Source organism: Drosophila hydei, unplaced genomic scaffold (genome assembly GCF_003285905.1).
Source record: "Drosophila hydei strain 15085-1641.00,03,60 unplaced genomic scaffold, DhydRS2 tig00000413-arrow-arrow-pilon, whole genome shotgun sequence".
Classification (NCBI taxonomy): domain Eukaryota; kingdom Metazoa; phylum Arthropoda; class Insecta; order Diptera; family Drosophilidae; genus Drosophila; species Drosophila hydei.
The window spans coordinates 21,062-37,680 of NW_022045725.1; the positions used below are offsets into that span (position 1 = coordinate 21,062).

The 16,619-nt window shown below is 45.1% G+C and overlaps 4 protein-coding genes across 4 annotated transcripts; all 4 read right to left on the reverse strand.

Annotated features, from left to right (window-relative positions):
• Positions 1-141: 141 nt before the first annotated feature.
• On the reverse strand, positions 142-2,665 carry LOC111596781 (protein crooked neck). Its single transcript, XM_023311134.2, has 2 exons — positions 2,449-2,665; positions 142-2,389 (listed from the first exon to the last, which is right to left on the reverse strand). Exons 1-2 carry the CDS (start codon positions 2,482-2,484, stop codon positions 317-319), a joined length of 2,109 nt encoding a protein of 702 aa, XP_023166902.2. The 5' UTR covers positions 2,485-2,665; the 3' UTR covers positions 142-316.
• A 254-nt stretch (positions 2,666-2,919) lies between these two features.
• LOC111596797 (alpha-tocopherol transfer protein-like) lies at positions 2,920-4,421 on the reverse strand. Its single transcript, XM_023311158.2, has 6 exons — positions 4,309-4,421; positions 3,842-4,001; positions 3,707-3,788; positions 3,341-3,643; positions 3,137-3,273; positions 2,920-3,072 (listed from the first exon to the last, which is right to left on the reverse strand). Exons 1-6 carry the CDS (start codon positions 4,409-4,411, stop codon positions 2,991-2,993), a joined length of 867 nt encoding a protein of 288 aa, XP_023166926.1. The 5' UTR covers positions 4,412-4,421; the 3' UTR covers positions 2,920-2,990.
• Positions 4,422-5,903: 1,482 nt separating this feature from the next.
• LOC111596810 (alpha-tocopherol transfer protein) lies at positions 5,904-9,071 on the reverse strand. The gene is made up of 6 exons (XM_023311174.2): positions 8,847-9,071; positions 7,920-8,079; positions 7,772-7,853; positions 6,867-7,208; positions 6,669-6,805; positions 5,904-6,155 (listed from the first exon to the last, which is right to left on the reverse strand). Exons 1-6 carry the CDS (start codon positions 8,947-8,949, stop codon positions 6,086-6,088), a joined length of 894 nt encoding a protein of 297 aa, XP_023166942.2. The 5' UTR covers positions 8,950-9,071; the 3' UTR covers positions 5,904-6,085.
• A 1,656-nt stretch (positions 9,072-10,727) lies between these two features.
• Positions 10,728-15,476, reverse strand: LOC111596782 (protein unc-93 homolog A). Its single transcript, XM_023311135.2, has 4 exons — positions 15,068-15,476; positions 14,406-14,891; positions 11,839-13,165; positions 10,728-11,776 (listed from the first exon to the last, which is right to left on the reverse strand). The coding sequence occupies exons 1-4, from the start codon at positions 15,212-15,214 to the stop codon at positions 11,409-11,411; spliced, it is 2,328 nt and encodes a 775-aa protein (XP_023166903.2). The 5' UTR covers positions 15,215-15,476; the 3' UTR covers positions 10,728-11,408.
• Between the last annotated feature and the right edge of the window lie 1,143 nt (positions 15,477-16,619).

Consider the following 16,619-nt stretch of genomic DNA (forward strand, 5'->3'; position numbering starts at 1 on the left):
AATAGTTAAGGCCATGTCCAGTGAGCTATAGAAGCTATACGATCTATTTGACAAGTAGCATGATAAAGGTAGAGGTAGCTAGTAGAAATCCATGATAGAAACCGATTTATAGAAGGCATACGCTACTAGAAAACATAATGCTTTCGCAGAAAGTCCGTTGATCTTATTCAGTATTACACTAAAATGTGTGCAAGTTGCCTTTAGCGAGTTAGCACTGTATTGATTGTACAAATATTGAGTCTAATCTGTGTCTTTATATAAAAGTGACATGAGAGTTTTTATTTGTGGGCATTGGGAACAGATGGATGCTATCACTCTATGCCTCAGCTGGATCTGCTGCTGCTGCTGCTGCAGGTTCCGCTGCGGCTGGTTCAGTTGCCTTGTCCATGTCGTTGTGCTTTTGCTTCTTCCACATTTTGGCGGCGGCGAGGAGCTTGAGATTGGGTCGCGCCATCTCGTCCTCGGGGAATATATAATCGAAGATCTCCTCCCAGCCCTCCTCGACGCCCTCGTCGGACACGATCTTCTGTCGCCGCTTGATGCGACGCGGCATCTTGTCCAGTACCTTTTGCAGCGACTGTGCATCATTGACCTCGCGCTCAAAGTCCCGCCACGCCTCCAGGAGCAGCACACGCGACTCCTTGTCGTTCAGCTGACGCAGCATATCGTTGGCTCGCTCGTAGATGCGCCGTGCTAGACGTACGTTCATATCGGCATCGGCATCGGCAGCGGCATCGCCATCAGCCTGGCCATGATTGATGCCCATCTCGAATTTGGCAAACGACATCCAGACCTTCACGTGCTGCGTGCGCTCGAGCAGGCGCTCGTACAGCTGGCGTGCCAGCTCCGTTTCGCCGAGGGCGACCTCAAAGTCGATGTACGCCTTCCACAGCAGCTCGGGCATATCGAGACGCGGCTGCTGCACGGCCAGCTCGAATATGGCCCTCGCACGCTCCGTGTCGCCCAGCAGATTCTCCAGCTCGGCAAATTTCATCCATGTGACACAGTTCTCGGGACCAAACTCCAAAAACTTCTCGTAGAGCAAGCGACAGCGCTCAAATTCGCGGAGCTGTATCTCCAGATCGATATAGCCGCGAAACAGTTTATCCCTGGGGCACATGCCGATGGCCATGCCCAAGGATTTGCGCGCCTGCTGCAGCTCCTTGCAGCGCAGCTCGAACTGGGCGTACAGCAGCCAGATCTTGCTGAACGTGAACACCTTGTGAGGTATTAGCTCCAGGCAGGTCTTGTAGATCTCCCTCGTGCGCTGTATATCCTCCGTCTCGAGCTCCTCGTACAGCGCATAGTTGATCCAGATGTAAATGTAGCGACGCCAGTAGTTCTTCTCTTTGGCGGGCGGCACGTTAGCGATGGCACGCTCGTAGGTCTCGCGTATCAGCTCCTTGTCGCTGTCGGCCTCGATCAAGCGCAGATAATCGAACCAGGCATCATAGTTGGTCGGATTGGCGGCCACCTCCTGTTCATATTGATGCTTGCGCTTGGATACGATCACATCCTCGATGCCCGCCCGATCACCATACTTCTTCTCGTGTATCGTGTAGGCCTTGAAGAGCTCCGGCGTTCGATCCTTGGGCAGATGCTCGAGCGCATATTTGTAAATGATGCGCGCACGATCGTGCTCCTTCTGACCCTCCTCGAAGCGAGCGAACGCAATAAACAGACGCTCCTCGATGTACTCATCGCCAAAGAACTCGACGGCACGCTCGAAGACACGACGGGCGCCATGTATGAAGCCATGTGTCTCCTCGAAGCGTGCAAATTTGATCCAGTTCTTTACATCGGGATGAACATAAACGAAACGTTCGTACACCTCGCGTGCTCGATCGATTTCCTTGTAGCGCAGTTCGAAATTTACGTAAGTCTGCCAGGCTTGCTCCTCCGGCTGCCATTCCATCCAGCGTTCAAAGACCTGCCGTGCACCAGCCACATTATCCAGCATCTCCTCCATGTAGGTGTACTTATACCAGAACTGATTGACCCGTGGCATTATGGTGACAGCACGATCCCAAAGGTTTCGCGCATGATTCACCTGTTTGTTCTTCATTTCCATTTCGGCATATTTCAGCCAAATGGTTACGTTACGATGTTCGTTGTCCAACGCCCGCTCCCATATGGAGCGCGCACGCTGTATCTCCTGCTGTTGCTCCTCCCATTGCGCGTACTTGATCCAGTGGCTGACCACCATGCGATTCTTGCGTAGATTATCCTCAAATGTTTTGCGCTTCCTCTGCTGGTAGTCGGCTAATTCGGCGGGATCGGAAATTTTTTGTTTGGGCGGCGGTGGCAATATCTCCAAGTCGCGTTCTTTTGCTTCGCGCAGCAGTTGCTCCGCGGTAATTTGCACCTCGGCGGGCGCTTTATTTTTCACCTGAAAACAAAAACGTTTACGTTGGACTGCGCTGTACTTGGAAATATATCCAGACATACCTTTGCCACTTTGGGCATTTTCTGTGGCCGTTCCATGCTAAGTTTACGAGTTAATTGATAGAGTTTCTTTTATATGAACAATAGTTTTTTTATTTAAGCGGAGTTTTATGCACAATCTCTCAAAATAAACACGGCATTAGAGATGCGCCAATTGCAAATGCGTCTTCTTCTTCGTATCATGCCGCTATTCGCATTGAAACGTGCAAAATTATCGACTACAGCTTGATATATTTCGATAGCCGAAATTTACTGTATCGATATTTTTGCAACGTATTTAAGGTAAAACCTTATTTATTCATTTTAAATTTCTACTATTTATTCATAATATTTACTCTATTCATAAAAATATTAACAGCACACTTGATGTTGCAATTGCAAGTGTTTTAATAAATATCTGTTTAATAGCCATTTAAGCAACAATCCCATACTTCAAATATTATATACAAAACATAAATACATAGCGCATATAAAAGCTACAAAACAATACATAAAGTAAACAATACATAATGCAAAAAAAAAATTGAAAACACATCATCTGCTCCTTAGTTAAATAGTTTCCATGATTTACCGTTACGTTTCTCAGGCTTCTCGACGACCCAATTATTGGGATCCATTAAATAGTCCCTAAAAAGGAGAAATCAATGATATAGTCAGTCAGTTCTAATATCTTCGCGTGCGTTCTATTTGCCTCTTCTCCGTCAGGATTTGTTGGGTCTGCGCCCGCAGTGTGGCCAGCGATCCAGCAGATCCACCATATTCCTCCGGCAGCATTTCACGCGGCACAAATGCATACAAAGTGTCAATGCTGGACGTGTGAAACTTGATCTTGAATGGAAAGAAAATAATTTATGCATTAATAATATGATAAGTCTACATGTTGTGTGAATCGTACCAATTTGAAGACCTCATCGCTTATGAACGGCTTCACGACGGTCACAATGCGATCCAGATACGTCGGACAGTTGACCATGTGAATGGCCTTGAGGCGCACTGGAAACGCCAGCTGCAGGAACTTGATATAAGCACGCAAAGTGCTAATCGTTAAACGCGATATATGGCGCATGGTGGTGCCCTTCATATCGAAGATCTGCACCTCGCCCTCCGACAGCTGCCCGCTTTGAGCGGGATCATCGGCCGTTATGAACCGACAGTCGGTGACCATGAAAAATGCCTTCGTATCCTCCGTGTGATGCATCTGCAAGTAAGGCAAGCTAAGTATGCGAAATATAAATGTGTAAATTGCCAATACGATGCGTACCTTGGACGGTTCAAAGTCCCTAAAGCAGTAGAGCGACACCTTGTATTTATCCGGAGTCAGGCCCGGAAGCGGCAATATATCCCTGCAAAGGAAAGCTGTTAGATGATGACGACAAGGAAACAGCTGTTGACCTACGCATAGTCAAAGGTGCGACGACTGTCCTCGTCTAGCGGATCTCGTTTAATAAACAAATGCGGATGCTTGTTCCGCAGCGCATAGTTCACCTCGATAAGCTTCTTGGTGTCCTCCACATGGCAGTACATGCACTGATAGAACCGGCGCAGCAGCAAAGGCTCTGCAAAATAAATATATGCATATAAATATATAAATGAGTTGGCATATGACGCAACGGGCGCACAGCATGTCCGCTATTCAAATGGCTGAAATGCTTGGCTGACTATTAACGACCTCATTAAGTATTATTGACGTATGCATGCGTATGGGTCAGCACTCAAGACGAGTGTTTGTGTTTACATTATTTGGCAGCAATTCAGCAAAAACAGAACCCTTCGCCCTCCGCGCTGTGTCGTTCGCCAATACCAAGTACTGGCCTACATATATGCATATTACATCAGAGAAGACGCTGAAAGATGTTTGTTTACCAATTTCTCGAGGCAGGTTCTCATTGCTGTGGAACCACTCGTTAAGCTCGGCCAAATCACGATCGCGTCGCAGCTGATTTTCACTTTCACTATCGCTGCTCATCGCTCGAATTATCGTTTCGGTATCGAAATGAAAACTACTCGTTTTGGTACTTGCTATCGTTAAGTCAATCGGGTTTCAAATTACGTGCGCAGCGAATTTTACTGTGTACCGTTGCGCTTGAAGCCTGCTGCCCAACTGACTGGCCTTTAATATTTGATTCATAATTCATGCTTAAATATATATGTATAAATATAGAAATTATTGATTTATATTGCAAATACGTATGCGCGTATGAATTTAAATAAATTCGCACTCTCGTCGTCCATCAAACACGTATACTTTTTTAATTGCCTTCCGCTTGCCCATTCGCCCATTCGCCCATTTGCCCATTCGCCCAGTTGGCCATTTGTTGGCGCTTAATAGTGCCTAAATTTGTGCCTGGCTTGATTTGTCAGTTACAGCTGCTGCGCATCTATCTAATCACCTGGTCGTGCATTGAATTCGTATATACCACAGCAAGTTTTGAGCACAAATTTGAACTGAATCCGAAATCAAAATCGAACCTGAAACCATTTAGCGCAATTATGAATTTAAAACTCATTTGATCCGCTGATGGCTGCTAATGAGCGCTTACAGTGAATGGCATAGACATTAGGCCATGTTGAAGTTCAGATACAATGGATTTAATGCTTATATGCACACAATTAGAGACTGCACTTAATCACCCATTATCGACCCGCAACCGCAACAGGAGCACTCATCGTCGTCGGAATCTGTATTTAGGAGCAACAACAAAATGCGCAGCAGATCCAAGCTGAATATCACCATGGACTGATATAACATGAATCTGTCCGTCGTAGACAGCGCATAGAGCAGCTTCGAGGAGACCACCATTATGGATATGAGGCATCCCAGACAGCCAGTGCGCTGCAGCAGCCCCAATATGATCAACAGCGATGTGGTGGCCGTCATTACGATGCTCAAATCCCGCTTGACCCTCGCCAGCTCGCCGACCTTCGAGTAGTACAAACAGATGCTAATCAGCAGGACAATTAGCATGGTTTTGCCCAAAATACGACGCCTATGCCCCGGCGAGGCGTAGTGGTAGAAGATGCACAGAAATGTGAGATTCAGCACCAGGCTTGTGGTATGTAGCGTCAACATGGTCTGATCTCTGTTCAGCTGTGCCAGGCGCATGCCCAGTGTCGCTAGCATTAGGGCGCCCATCAGTGGCTTCGTGGAGACGTCATCGCCATCACCTTCACTAGATTTCAGTCGGCAGAGCAGGCCCATGCCTCGGCACAGTTTCACACAGCTCAGGATCAACGCCAGATACCGCAGCTGCTCCCTATAGGGTTGCAAATATCCGGTAATTGCCTCCATTGGCGATCCAAGTTAAAAACATGCAATAATTTAGTTAAAAGTCCACAAAAAACACACACATATATATCTCTAAATATAAAAATAAATATATATATGTATTTACATAAAAAAAAAAATTTGAAACAAATTAAAAACAAAAGAAGCGAACTCTATATTTCTGGAAATCCTTAAGCATTGTAATATTTTCAACATCAAATTCAATGCCTCTGCGTGAGGCTGGCATTAAAAAAAAAAAAAAAAAACAAAAAACAAACAGAAAAATAAAAGTAAAAAACAAACTTAGTTTATGCTATTACACCCGAAAATCTTTAACATATTAATCACATTTGCGCTTAGCTCCATTTGGCGTTACTAGAACCAGGCCCAGCGGCTCTTCGTCTCCGACGTCACCCTCCAATACTTCTCATCGCTCAGATAGGCTCTGAAAATAGAGAAAATATATCAGAATTTTACTGCAGATTCTACATATGAATAATCGATCAATCCAAATTGATCGATTAACCAATTCAAATTGCATATCTCAAAGTTTCCAGTTCATTTTCGATTCTGATTCTGATCAAACTTCATTAGCACTTGCCATGTATGCGAATAGTCCATAAGATGCAATAACGTAAGCTCACAAACATAACTCCAAGCCCTCAAGATGCCATCCCCATGGAGGCCTAGCCTTTGAGGTTTCTCATATTAGGTATAAAAGACAAGGTTTTTTGAGCTTGTTTACTTTAGAACTCTGCATAAATATTTCGATATCTTTACCTAAAATATATCGATCTTACTAATCCAATTCATCATTAATCGATTGTCATCAATCGATAAATAATAACATTCATTATTTGGAGTCTTTGCTCAACACGTTTGTTAGTTCTGGTAGTCATATCCTATTTATATAGCTATATGTCTGCTCATATATATCCATATCTTTCTGTTGACTTACGTTTTTTCGCGCATGGCCTGCATCCATTTCTGCTTGATTTCGGCAACTGTACCGGCTTTGCCGCCGTACTCCACGGGTAGCATATCCTTCGGAACCAACTCGTAGAAGCTGTCCATGCCTTCGGTGTGGTAGTTGATCTGTTTGGGAGGCAATATGAGTGGTGATCAGTTGGGGCAGTGGTGACGTCGCTTTAGTTACCATTTGGTAGACGTCCTCGCGTATGAAAGGCTTGAACAGCGACATCATCCTGTCCAGAATCGAGGGGCAATTGATGATGTGCATCGCGCGCAGCCGCGATGGATATGCCTCCTGCAGGAATTTCATGTAGACGCGCAGCACAAAGACCGACACGTAGGCTATGTGCCGCATCGTATAGCCAGTCATGTCAACGATCTGCACGTCGCCGTCCGCCAGATCTGCATCGCTAATGCCAAAGCCCCGATGCTCGACGCGCTCAGCTGCGGGTCTTTCGACATCCGGTTCGGTAAAGCGCGCATCGGCCATCATAAAAAAGATTTTCGTCTCCTCCACAGAGTTGCGCTGCGAATTGAGAGTTGACTCGAGTTAGAGAAATATACACAGAGTGAGCAAGAGAGAGGGAGCAAGAGAGAGAGCTAGACTAACCTGACTCACTCTCACTCTTAGCTCTACCTCGCTCTATATCTTTATCTGTTTTATACTCTCTCTCTCTCTCTATAAATATATATATATATATCTGTCTCTTGCTCCCTCTATCTCTCACTCACTTTGAATGCATGTTACTCTCACTCTCTCTCTCTCTCTCAGTCTTTGGCTTGGCTCTGCCTCGCTCTCTCTCTCTCTCTTTCTCTTTCTTTCTCTCTTTCTCTCTCTTGCTTATTGTATATTTCTTTTTCACTATATATATATATCTTTCCATCTGGCTCTTTCAATCTGTCTCTCTCTTTCTCGCTCTGCCAGTCTCTTACTCTCTTTTTATATATCTCTGTGCCTCTCTTTCTCTCTCTCTCTCTGTCTTGTATTAATCAATTGTATATGAGAGATGTAGACATAAATAAATATATAACTATCCATATATACATTTATTTATAATATATATATATTATATATAGCATTATGCTTACCGTTCGTGGATCAAAGTCGGTCATGCGAAACAGTATGAGCTTGTGGCGCTCGGGCGTAACGCCTGGCAGTATGAGCAGATCCCTAGGAGAGTGCAGGGTTTATATGGTTACCGATAGAAAATAGATAAACAATATCTTAGGGCCTTACGAGACACTCAGACACTTGGCCGTCATCTCGTTATCCATGTTGCGATCTATAAATAGATTTGGATTCTTATTGCGCAGATTATAGTTGAGCTGAACCAGGGCTTTGGTGGAGTCTATCTCGTAGTCCATACACTTCAGGAAACGTAGCATTACAATCGGCTCTGCAATCAACGCAAGTGCAATTGATATAATTATCTACTATATATACTATATATAAATATATTATATTCTGTATGATTGTGGCTATAAATGTGGAAAAATCAACAACAGACGTTGCTGTTCGCATGCGGAATTTTATAGTTTATTTTACTTGTAAAGCCAGTCCAACGGGTGTATTAGCCATGCGACCGACTATGTAAGTATGTATGTATTTTATGAATATAGATGGGAAACAATAGAAACTGTAGATTTGCCAACTCGAGATTGAACTGAAGTTTCAATTATTTTCCTTTGAAGTCGGTCCTAATCAATTTATTAATACGGAAAGTCAAATCGTATATATCTGTAGAGAGAACTAATTGATTGATTAATAGTGGTTTCTAAGTCTATATATATACAGTCTATACATATAAGTCTATATAATAATAGTTTACATAGTAACATTTGCTAGGGTATTTTAAGCGCTATATTCTGTCCCACTTAAGCTCTCTTCGTTGTAGGTTTCCATTTATATATTTTGAAAAAAAAAAACAAAGAAAGCTATAGATTTATCTTTACACTGACTAATGCCGTTGTACTTGCTTTGTGCTTTGATAAGGCTATCAGCTTTGTCTGAGGCACAACGCACTTACCTGGCCACCATATGCGCTCTCCTACATGGCCATAAATATGTACGTAACATGCCGACGATTCCTAACCTATCCCATTCGCTAACCAAGATACAAAAGTGCTTATAGATACATATAGATATTCCTTCCGGCTGCCTTACCTATTTTTTCGGGCAAACTTGATTCGTTTTCGAACCAATTTATCAGTTCCCTTAGCTTGGCATCCACTTGTTCGGTGCTCACAGTTGGTTTTATTGGCATCATTTTCCAACTGTTGTTGTTGTTGTTGTTGTTGTAAACCTTTGAAGCTGCCGCTGGGCGCTCTGCAAAACGATCTACTTCGATTTAGCCGAGCAACTGTGCCAAAAATCGCGCCGTTCAATTGATAAAGCCCTGCAAAAGCTTAAATGCCGAATACACAAACAAATGAACACACTCGTGCACACACAAGCACGAAAAGTTGCTGCTTGCATTCTATGCTTAATTAAAATTATTTGCCGCCAGCGCGCTCGCACTTGTTGCTTATTGCATGCATTACAAAACGGGGGTGGGAAAGGGCAAGAGAGGCTGAGCGAAGCTAAGCATTCAACTCGCCGCAATGCAGTGCTCGCTCTCTCGCTCTCTCGCTCTCTTTGTGCCGATTCCTCGTTCGCTCTCTCGCTGTTTGACTGGTTTGAGCTTTGTCAAAAGCTTCGACGTCATGAATGGCGTTGTAAGTAAACAAGTTAAGCTCTTTTTATTGACCTTTAATGGCTGCAATGCACTGCCTGCCATAAATATGTTAACACGCCGAATTACTTGGCATGTTTGCTATACCCTGTAACATGTTAATGCGTAGGGTTGCATGCCAAATAATAAAAATAAATTATATATATAAAATTGATAAAATTGATCTAAACAAGATTCGCTTGACGCTGTACAAACACTTTCATCGCCCACTGTTTGAGTGAAGAGCCAATTAGAGCGCAGCTCATAATAATAATAATGGATAATCTCTTTATTGATTTTGTACACATATAAATAAGTTGTCTCGTTATTTATTCATAAATTGTTTAAACTTAGACATTTGGCATGTGCTAAACATTATTTTTCTGTGTTTTTTATATTTGTTTAATTTTCTTTTTAAGGTATTTCTTTGGTTAACTCTAGTTGAATTAGTGTTTTTTTTTTTTGGTTTTTTTTTTGTTTTTGTTTTTGTTATCACTGTGTATTATTTTTATTTGTAATTTACTTTAACTTGTGTATAATATCTAGGTATTACCTAGAAAAAAGAATCAAATTCTATAGAGTTCAATCTTGGATACTTTAACCACATACTTTCCTGATCCGTTAGCTGTCCATATAAAGTCTCAATTACAAAAATCTATTTATTTATTTATTTATTTACTATTTTCTTTTTGGTTTTCTTAAAGTTTTGGTTTTCTCGTTTGTTCTGCATAAAATGTTAACATTGTTCTTAGATCTTAGGATTTCACCTTTGCTATCCTAGCGATTGTACATTTATTATATAACTTCTTATATTTTGTTTTATTTTTTTATTGGATAGTTTTGGGTTAAAGTTGGGAAAAAAGGAAAACTTCCTCGACATCTCTCACTCTCCTCTCTCAATCTCTTTCTGGCTCTCCTTCCCTCTCTCCCTCCCTCGCCCCCGCTCGCTCTCTTCCCTGCTCACCAGTCAATTGACCAATTAGACAAACGTATATACCGTTTTTCATATAGATATATATCTTTTAAGTACATCGAGAACAACATTATGGAGACAACACGATTCAAACGTCCAAATACATTCTAGAAGCTAACAAATTTTCTATCCAGTTCTCAGCAACTCAGAGCTAATAGTTGAGAATGTGTTCTACGTTTCGTTATCGACTCCACTCGAATTTCGAAATTTGAAAATTAAATTATGAAAGTCGAACTCAATTCGAGCTTTACCCACAGAGCGACTCGAAGTTCCGTATTTTGAATTGGCTCAATCAAGAACGAAATGCAGAACGCGATTTAGAGATTTTTTTTTGTTTTTTTTTTTTTTTTTTTTTGTTTTGGTTAGTTTTAGACGTAGCTTTACATACATCGAGGAATAGAGTTAATACGCGTGTAAATATTTAGTTTTGATGGCACAAAATAGTCACTTAGTAATATCCAATATAATTCTCGAAGCTAGGCCTAAGTATTATCCATGGCAAATAGACAGAGAAGAACGCCTCTAATATGCTAAATAGATGAACTACGATACGTTAGGCTCTGGACTGTGGCTTAGTCCAAATTTCGTGGTAAAGATTTGGAACATTCTATGAGTGTGTGTGTGTGTGTGTGTATAGGATATATGTATATATATGTATATTGATATATAGACAATGCTTGGACTTGGACTAAGAGCGCGACTGAAATTTAACTTTGACAAGCTTTTCCACTCTCTCGACTCTCTCTCTCTCTCTCTTGCCTCCCTCTCTCCTCTCTCTCTCTCTATCCTGCCCTTCCCTCTCTCCTGTCTCACCTTCTATGTCTCTTTGAATACTGTTGCATTGGCAGAACTCGCATGCATCGTGGCTCCGTTTTGGATGGGGCATTTCAGCTGATGATCCTGTCGATCGGTCAGTCAGTCAGTCAGTCAGTCAGTCATTCAGTCAGTCAATCAGTCAGCCTGCGATACGACGCCACCAGCGTTACATGGTGTGCGTGCGTGCCACAGTGCCCCGGCTCCGGGACTAGCTGAAGTAGCTGCGTCATAAGCTGATCAGCGTCGCCTTGCGCTGCGCCTCCAGGCGTATCTCCAGCATCGCATACGGCGGCACACTGATCACGAGCAGGACAACGAGCGCAATGATCTTCACCGATTCGCAGAGAAAGCCGTGCGCCGCAAACGTGATGGCCAGACCGAGGAAGCGCAACGATTGCAGCGGCGCCGTCACGTCCGTCACATGATCGTGCTGGACATGGTTGAGGGTGACCAGCGAGAGGAGCAGCGTCTCCCACATGCCATTGCAGGCGCCCCACGAGGCGGCTATCACATAGAAGAGGGCGCTGTCATCGCTCGAGGGCTTCCAGCTGGACAGCGCCAGCAGCAAGCACGAATGAAAGAAGAAGCCGGCCACTGTGGGATTAGAGCGGAGCATTAGACGGATTAGGCGGATCTGGTGCTGCATGGCTACTCACATATGACCACGATGCGCTTGGTATGCCGGAGCAGCATGCTCAGCGTGCAGGAGACGATCAGCTGCATTATGCCCATGCCGATTAGGGCGCCCGGAATCATGCTGATGCCCAGGGAGCAGGAGACAAAGGCGCGCAGAAAGTCGCCCAGCATATAGCCCTGTTCGGTGCCCACGAAGTAGGCCAGGGGTCCGGCAAAGAGCAGCGTGTCCGTGACATCCTTGTAGGAGCGCTCAGGCCGGCCGGCTGCCACCAGGACCTGTCGACCCTGCAGCAGCGACAGGAGCAGCGCCAGCAGCGAGAGCACCACATACAGCCAGAGCAGCGATTGCCCGCCAGCACGAGAGCCGCTCTCAATGAAGCCGGCATAGATGGCGTCCGTATCATTGGCAGCGAACCAGCTGACGGCCAGCTGCAGGGGACACATGTCGGCGCCACAGATGCGTTCGCCGTGCTCGTTCCGGTTGTAGAAGTCCTCCGGCTGGGGCCAGTTGGTGGTGGGCAATTGGCTGCCATTGCGGGCATTGCTGCTTGCCTCGGCGCTGCCCGCCGAGCAGCTCCAATCGTTGGCATTGCAGGCGAGCAGCATGGAGGCCAGGAGAGCGCCCACGATCAGGCCCAGATCCTGGGCGGCGCGTAGCCAGCGGGCCAAACGGCGCACCTTCTGATCTCGATTGCAGAACATCTTGTGCTCCTCGAGCAATGCATCCGACGCACACTCCTGCTCATGGGAGCAGCTCAGCTTCCCGCCATAGTGGACAATCAGCGCCGCCTTGCAGCTGTTGGCGGCGCTCAGCATGAAGCCGAGCAGCAAATATGCCGGCAGCAGCGTATAGATGGAGGCGTACAGGTGCGACAGCAGGAACAAGGTCACCGCCAAACAGTTCCCAGCCAGCAGCGGGGTGTAGCCGAATCTCCGGATCAGCCTTATGCCCGGCACACTCATGCAGGCAGCGATCAGAAAGAGTGCGCCCAGCAGCAGGGAGCCAATGTTCGGACCGATGGCCAGCCACTGCTCGCGATGATGCCAGACGGAGCTGGAGCCCTGCAGTGCCATCACCGGCAGCAGGACGGCGCTCATCAGGCCGTGGGCGATGCTCAGGCAGGTGAATTGCCGCCACACCCTCTGGCGCACGTGGGCGGGCACCTTGTGGCGGCAGTTGCGATTGTTCAGGGTGATCAGGCGGCGTATCGAGGTGGCTCCAATGGAGCTGTTGATCGATTCGCGACGTCGCGATGCCGCCAATGCCGCCTGCACCTGGTACGAGGAGACCGGATTGATGCGATGCGAGCGCGTCGAGATCGGAGACGGCGAGTGGGCAGTCAGATGCTGTCAATGGAACACGGGAAGGTATTATTAAGAAACAGCCAGACTGAGAGTGCTCGACTAGCAGATACCCTTTAAACAGCAACGATCCTACAGTTGAACCCATTTGCATGCTTCAATGGGCGTAATGCAGTATCCGACTAATAAATACCCATTCCAAAATGTTATGCAGTGAGACCGACTAGATAGATACCCCTTACTCAACACAAGCTGCACAAGTTAGTGCGCTTCAGTGACAAGTATACGACTACTAGATACCCTTTACAAAGCACCTGAACAGGAAAGGAGTTGCACTACACAAAGAGCCTGCATGCCAAATCCCGTTACTTCAGTTATCCCGCAATGCTTTCGATAACGATATATATCGATATTTGGAAATGGAGAAATGCATAAAATATTTTAGTTTTTGTATGATACAAGAGAAAGGGCTTAAAGAATGTTTTAAAATGTCCATTGAAACCTATCGATATCATGTTATAAAAGCGATAACGATATTTATCGATAATTAAGCAAATAGAAAATATATATTAAATTATGGCACTCGTAATTTGTGTAACAAGGAAAGCATTTTACCCAAGCGATAACGATATTTATCGATCAATCAAATATCGCAATGAGACATGTCCATTTGCAGAGTATAGAAGGTATCACTGCAGGCTCAACAGATCTAACTGCCCCACATATATTGGCTGGGTACCAGCTAGTCCATCGGCTTATCTTCAATTTCAGAGACTCTAGAGGCGCGAGGCATTGTCAGGCCAGCCGATTGCAATCGACAGATTTCACTTTTGACACTTGACTTTTGCCCGTTTGTTGCCGCGAGCAACAAGCTCAACTGGATTTGCGAAGGCCAGCATGACGAGGGGAGGGGCGAGCGGACGAAGGTCCTTTGCCAGTTGAAATTGAAATCTGGGTCCGGGATATGCGCAGTGGCCATCCTCGTGCGTCTTTGTTTGCCTTTAATTACTTATTTGTGCTTGTGGAGGCGTTAATCCAGTTTTCCACTGCCTTGACATTTGACCCCGTTGCCAGGCAACCTACCCAGCGACCGCCTACCATTGAGCCAAATTGGAGCTGATGCTGATGCTGATGCTGATGCTGGCACGGAAGGCAAAAGCCAGAAACACAATTTGCGAAGACTATAAATAAATGACAAGTGCCTGGCCGAGACCCGGGGCTGGGATTATGCTGCGTGCAGTTTGCACAGCTGCCACCCACCACCCACCACCCACCACTCACTCACCTCCATCAGTTGCTCGTCCCAAACATTTTGCGGACCGCCCGAGCTGCGTGTCCGAGTGCGCAGCACGCGATGCCGCGTGGTCAGCGAGTGTCGATGCTGATGATGCGGATGCGAATGCGGATGCTGATGCTGATGCGGATGCATGTGCTGATGATGGGAATGCGGATATTTCTTGCCGCTCATCAAGCTGCTGGCCAGCCCCAGCATGGCGAAGCCGCTCAGCGTTGTTGTTGTTGTTGTCGCTGCTGCTGTTGAAGCTGTTGCTATTGCTGTTGTTGCGGCTGCTGTTGTTTCTGTAACTGATGTTGTTGTCTCTGTTGTGACCGCTGCTGCTGCAGCTGATGTTGTATTTGCTATGCCATTGGACAGCTCAATGTGCCCATTGCCATATCCATTGGCCGTTGCGGTCAGGCTTAGCGAGCCGCCGCCACCGCAAATGCCGCCAATGCCCAGGCCAGCCATAATATAAGCATTGTACGAGGATTGCTGCAAAAAAACCGAATATTTCATAATCTTCAAGGTCTAAAACGGACGAACAAAGAGCCATCCAATTGGTCAACATGCATCCAATTGGACAAGCGTGCTGGTATTACAGTATTCTAATTGGCAATTGGATATTTCGTATATCGATTGATCGCTCGACGATCATTCATCGCACTTACCTTTCGCTGTTGTGCAAATGCCGATAAGCGTTCGCGCTCACGACTCGTGTCCCTTGCACGCTGCTCCAACAACATTTCGTACTCTCGGCGTTTCTCTCTCTTGCGTTCCGCTTCCTCCAGTTCGTGCAAATTCGGCAGGCTGCCCATTTTGAATTATCTGCTTTTTTTTAGCGAATTTAAGTGTTTCTCAAAATTGCAATGCGAATGCGCTTTGTTTTAGGTGAGTATGTGTGTATGAGTGTGTGATTGTTCGAGTGTGTGTGTGTGTGTGTCAGTCCACGGAACTACAATAAGCGCAAGATGCGGCAACTGTTGAGTTCGTCTTCTTCTGACTGTTGTTCCTTGTTGTTTGCTGTGCATGCCGGAAACGGAAACGGAAACCGTAGAGCGGACATGTTTTCTTTTTTCCCCCTCGAGTAAATATGTGTATGTGCGTAGTTAACTCTTAGCGCATTTGATTTTCAATTGTCAACTGTTTCGTTGTCCTCGCTCTTAAAGGCAACCTCGCCATCGCAATCGTCGTGAACGCTGCGAACCGTTATGCATATGCACATATACACAAAAAATAGCGTGAGTGGGAGCACGATAGTGGGTATGAGCGTAACAATGTTTGTTTGTGAGTTAGTGGACGAGTTGCTTTGCCGAGTTCATTGTCCGCTGCTCGCTGCCAACAGTAGCAGCGCTGTCGCCGTCAAACTGTTAATGCAAAAACTTCTGTTGCTGCTGTTGTTGTTGTTGTTATTTGATATGCACTATTTAATGTGTGTTTATCGATATTTTTTGCTAGTCTTAGCCTGTTGAGATGATACAAGCACAAAAGGATTAGTAAATAGAAGAAAAGCAAATGATTTAGCTATTTGTGTGCATATGACGGTATTTTGGTATTTGCATTGCATGTGGGCCAATGCCATGCACACATACGCAAATCATCAGGTGTGTCCATTCGATATATATACACACACACAGACAGGCAGACAGAAGTTGAATAGATAAGCTTGTGTGTGTGTGCTTGCATGTGCTTAACTAAACGTATATGTATGTTTGTTTGCATGGCTGTTGAGCTGTACCGTTATTACTGCAAACCTAAGAAGTCGAAAGATTTGACAACACCATTAATATGCATTAATTTAAGCTGCTGCTGCTGTCAAGCGATTCGCAAGCTCAATTTAAATATTGACGACCTTCGGGGACATGAAGCTGCCTTCAAGGCTACAGCTCAAGTGTAATTAAACGATTTACACGCCCATCCCAAAACCGGAAAGGCGGCGACTCTTCATAAATATGCAATGCAAAATAGAAAATGTAACATTTAAGAAATGCAAAACATGCACGCACACACATATACACACATACAGACATACAGACATAGACAGACAAACAAAAATACATACTGACGCTGGCCGCTTTGCTCTGCATATTTATATACAACGGTATACACACACATGCATACATATACAAAGTATGCATATATATTACATGCGTAAATTACTGTCCGTGTGCCCGTGTGTGTATGCGTGTAGAAAGCTCGTGTTCAATGTTTATTTGTTTTGCC

What these genes read in the sequence shown, in the direction of transcription:
- LOC111596781 (XM_023311134.2), bottom strand. Translation starts at nt 2,484, where the DNA reads ATGGAACGGCCACAGAAAATGCCCAAAGTGGCAAAG. An exon ending in AAATGCCCAAAGTGGCAAAG is followed by an intron (nt 2,390 to 2,448) that starts GTATGTCTGGAT and finishes TTTTGTTTTCAG; the next exon opens with GTGAAAAATAAAGCGCCCGC.
- LOC111596797 (XM_023311158.2), bottom strand. Translation starts at nt 4,411, where the DNA reads ATGAGCAGCGATAGTGAAAGTGAAAATCAGCTGCGACGCGATCGTGAT. An exon ending in CGTCGCACCTTTGACTATGC is followed by an intron (nt 3,789 to 3,841) that starts GTAGGTCAACAG and finishes TTTCCTTTGCAG; the next exon opens with GGATATATTGCCGCTTCCGG. An exon ending in GCGATGAGGTCTTCAAATTG is followed by an intron (nt 3,274 to 3,340) that starts GTACGATTCACA and finishes TTTCCATTCAAG; the next exon opens with ATCAAGTTTCACACGTCCAG.
- LOC111596810 (XM_023311174.2), bottom strand. Translation starts at nt 8,949, where the DNA reads ATGATGCCAATAAAACCAACTGTGAGCACCGAACAAGTGGATGCCAAG. An exon ending in AAGTTTGCCCGAAAAAATAG is followed by an intron (nt 8,080 to 8,846) that starts GTAAGGCAGCCG and finishes CGTTGATTGCAG; the next exon opens with AGCCGATTGTAATGCTACGT. An exon ending in CCGACTTTGATCCACGAACG is followed by an intron (nt 7,209 to 7,771) that starts GTAAGCATAATG and finishes CTCAATTCGCAG; the next exon opens with CGCAACTCTGTGGAGGAGAC.
- LOC111596782 (XM_023311135.2), bottom strand. Translation starts at nt 15,214, where the DNA reads ATGGGCAGCCTGCCGAATTTGCACGAACTGGAGGAAGCGGAACGCAAG. An exon ending in GGGACGAGCAACTGATGGAG is followed by an intron (nt 13,166 to 14,405) that starts GTGAGTGAGTGG and finishes TTCCATTGACAG; the next exon opens with CATCTGACTGCCCACTCGCC. An exon ending in CAAGCGCATCGTGGTCATAT is followed by an intron (nt 11,777 to 11,838) that starts GTGAGTAGCCAT and finishes CTAATCCCACAG; the next exon opens with TGGCCGGCTTCTTCTTTCAT.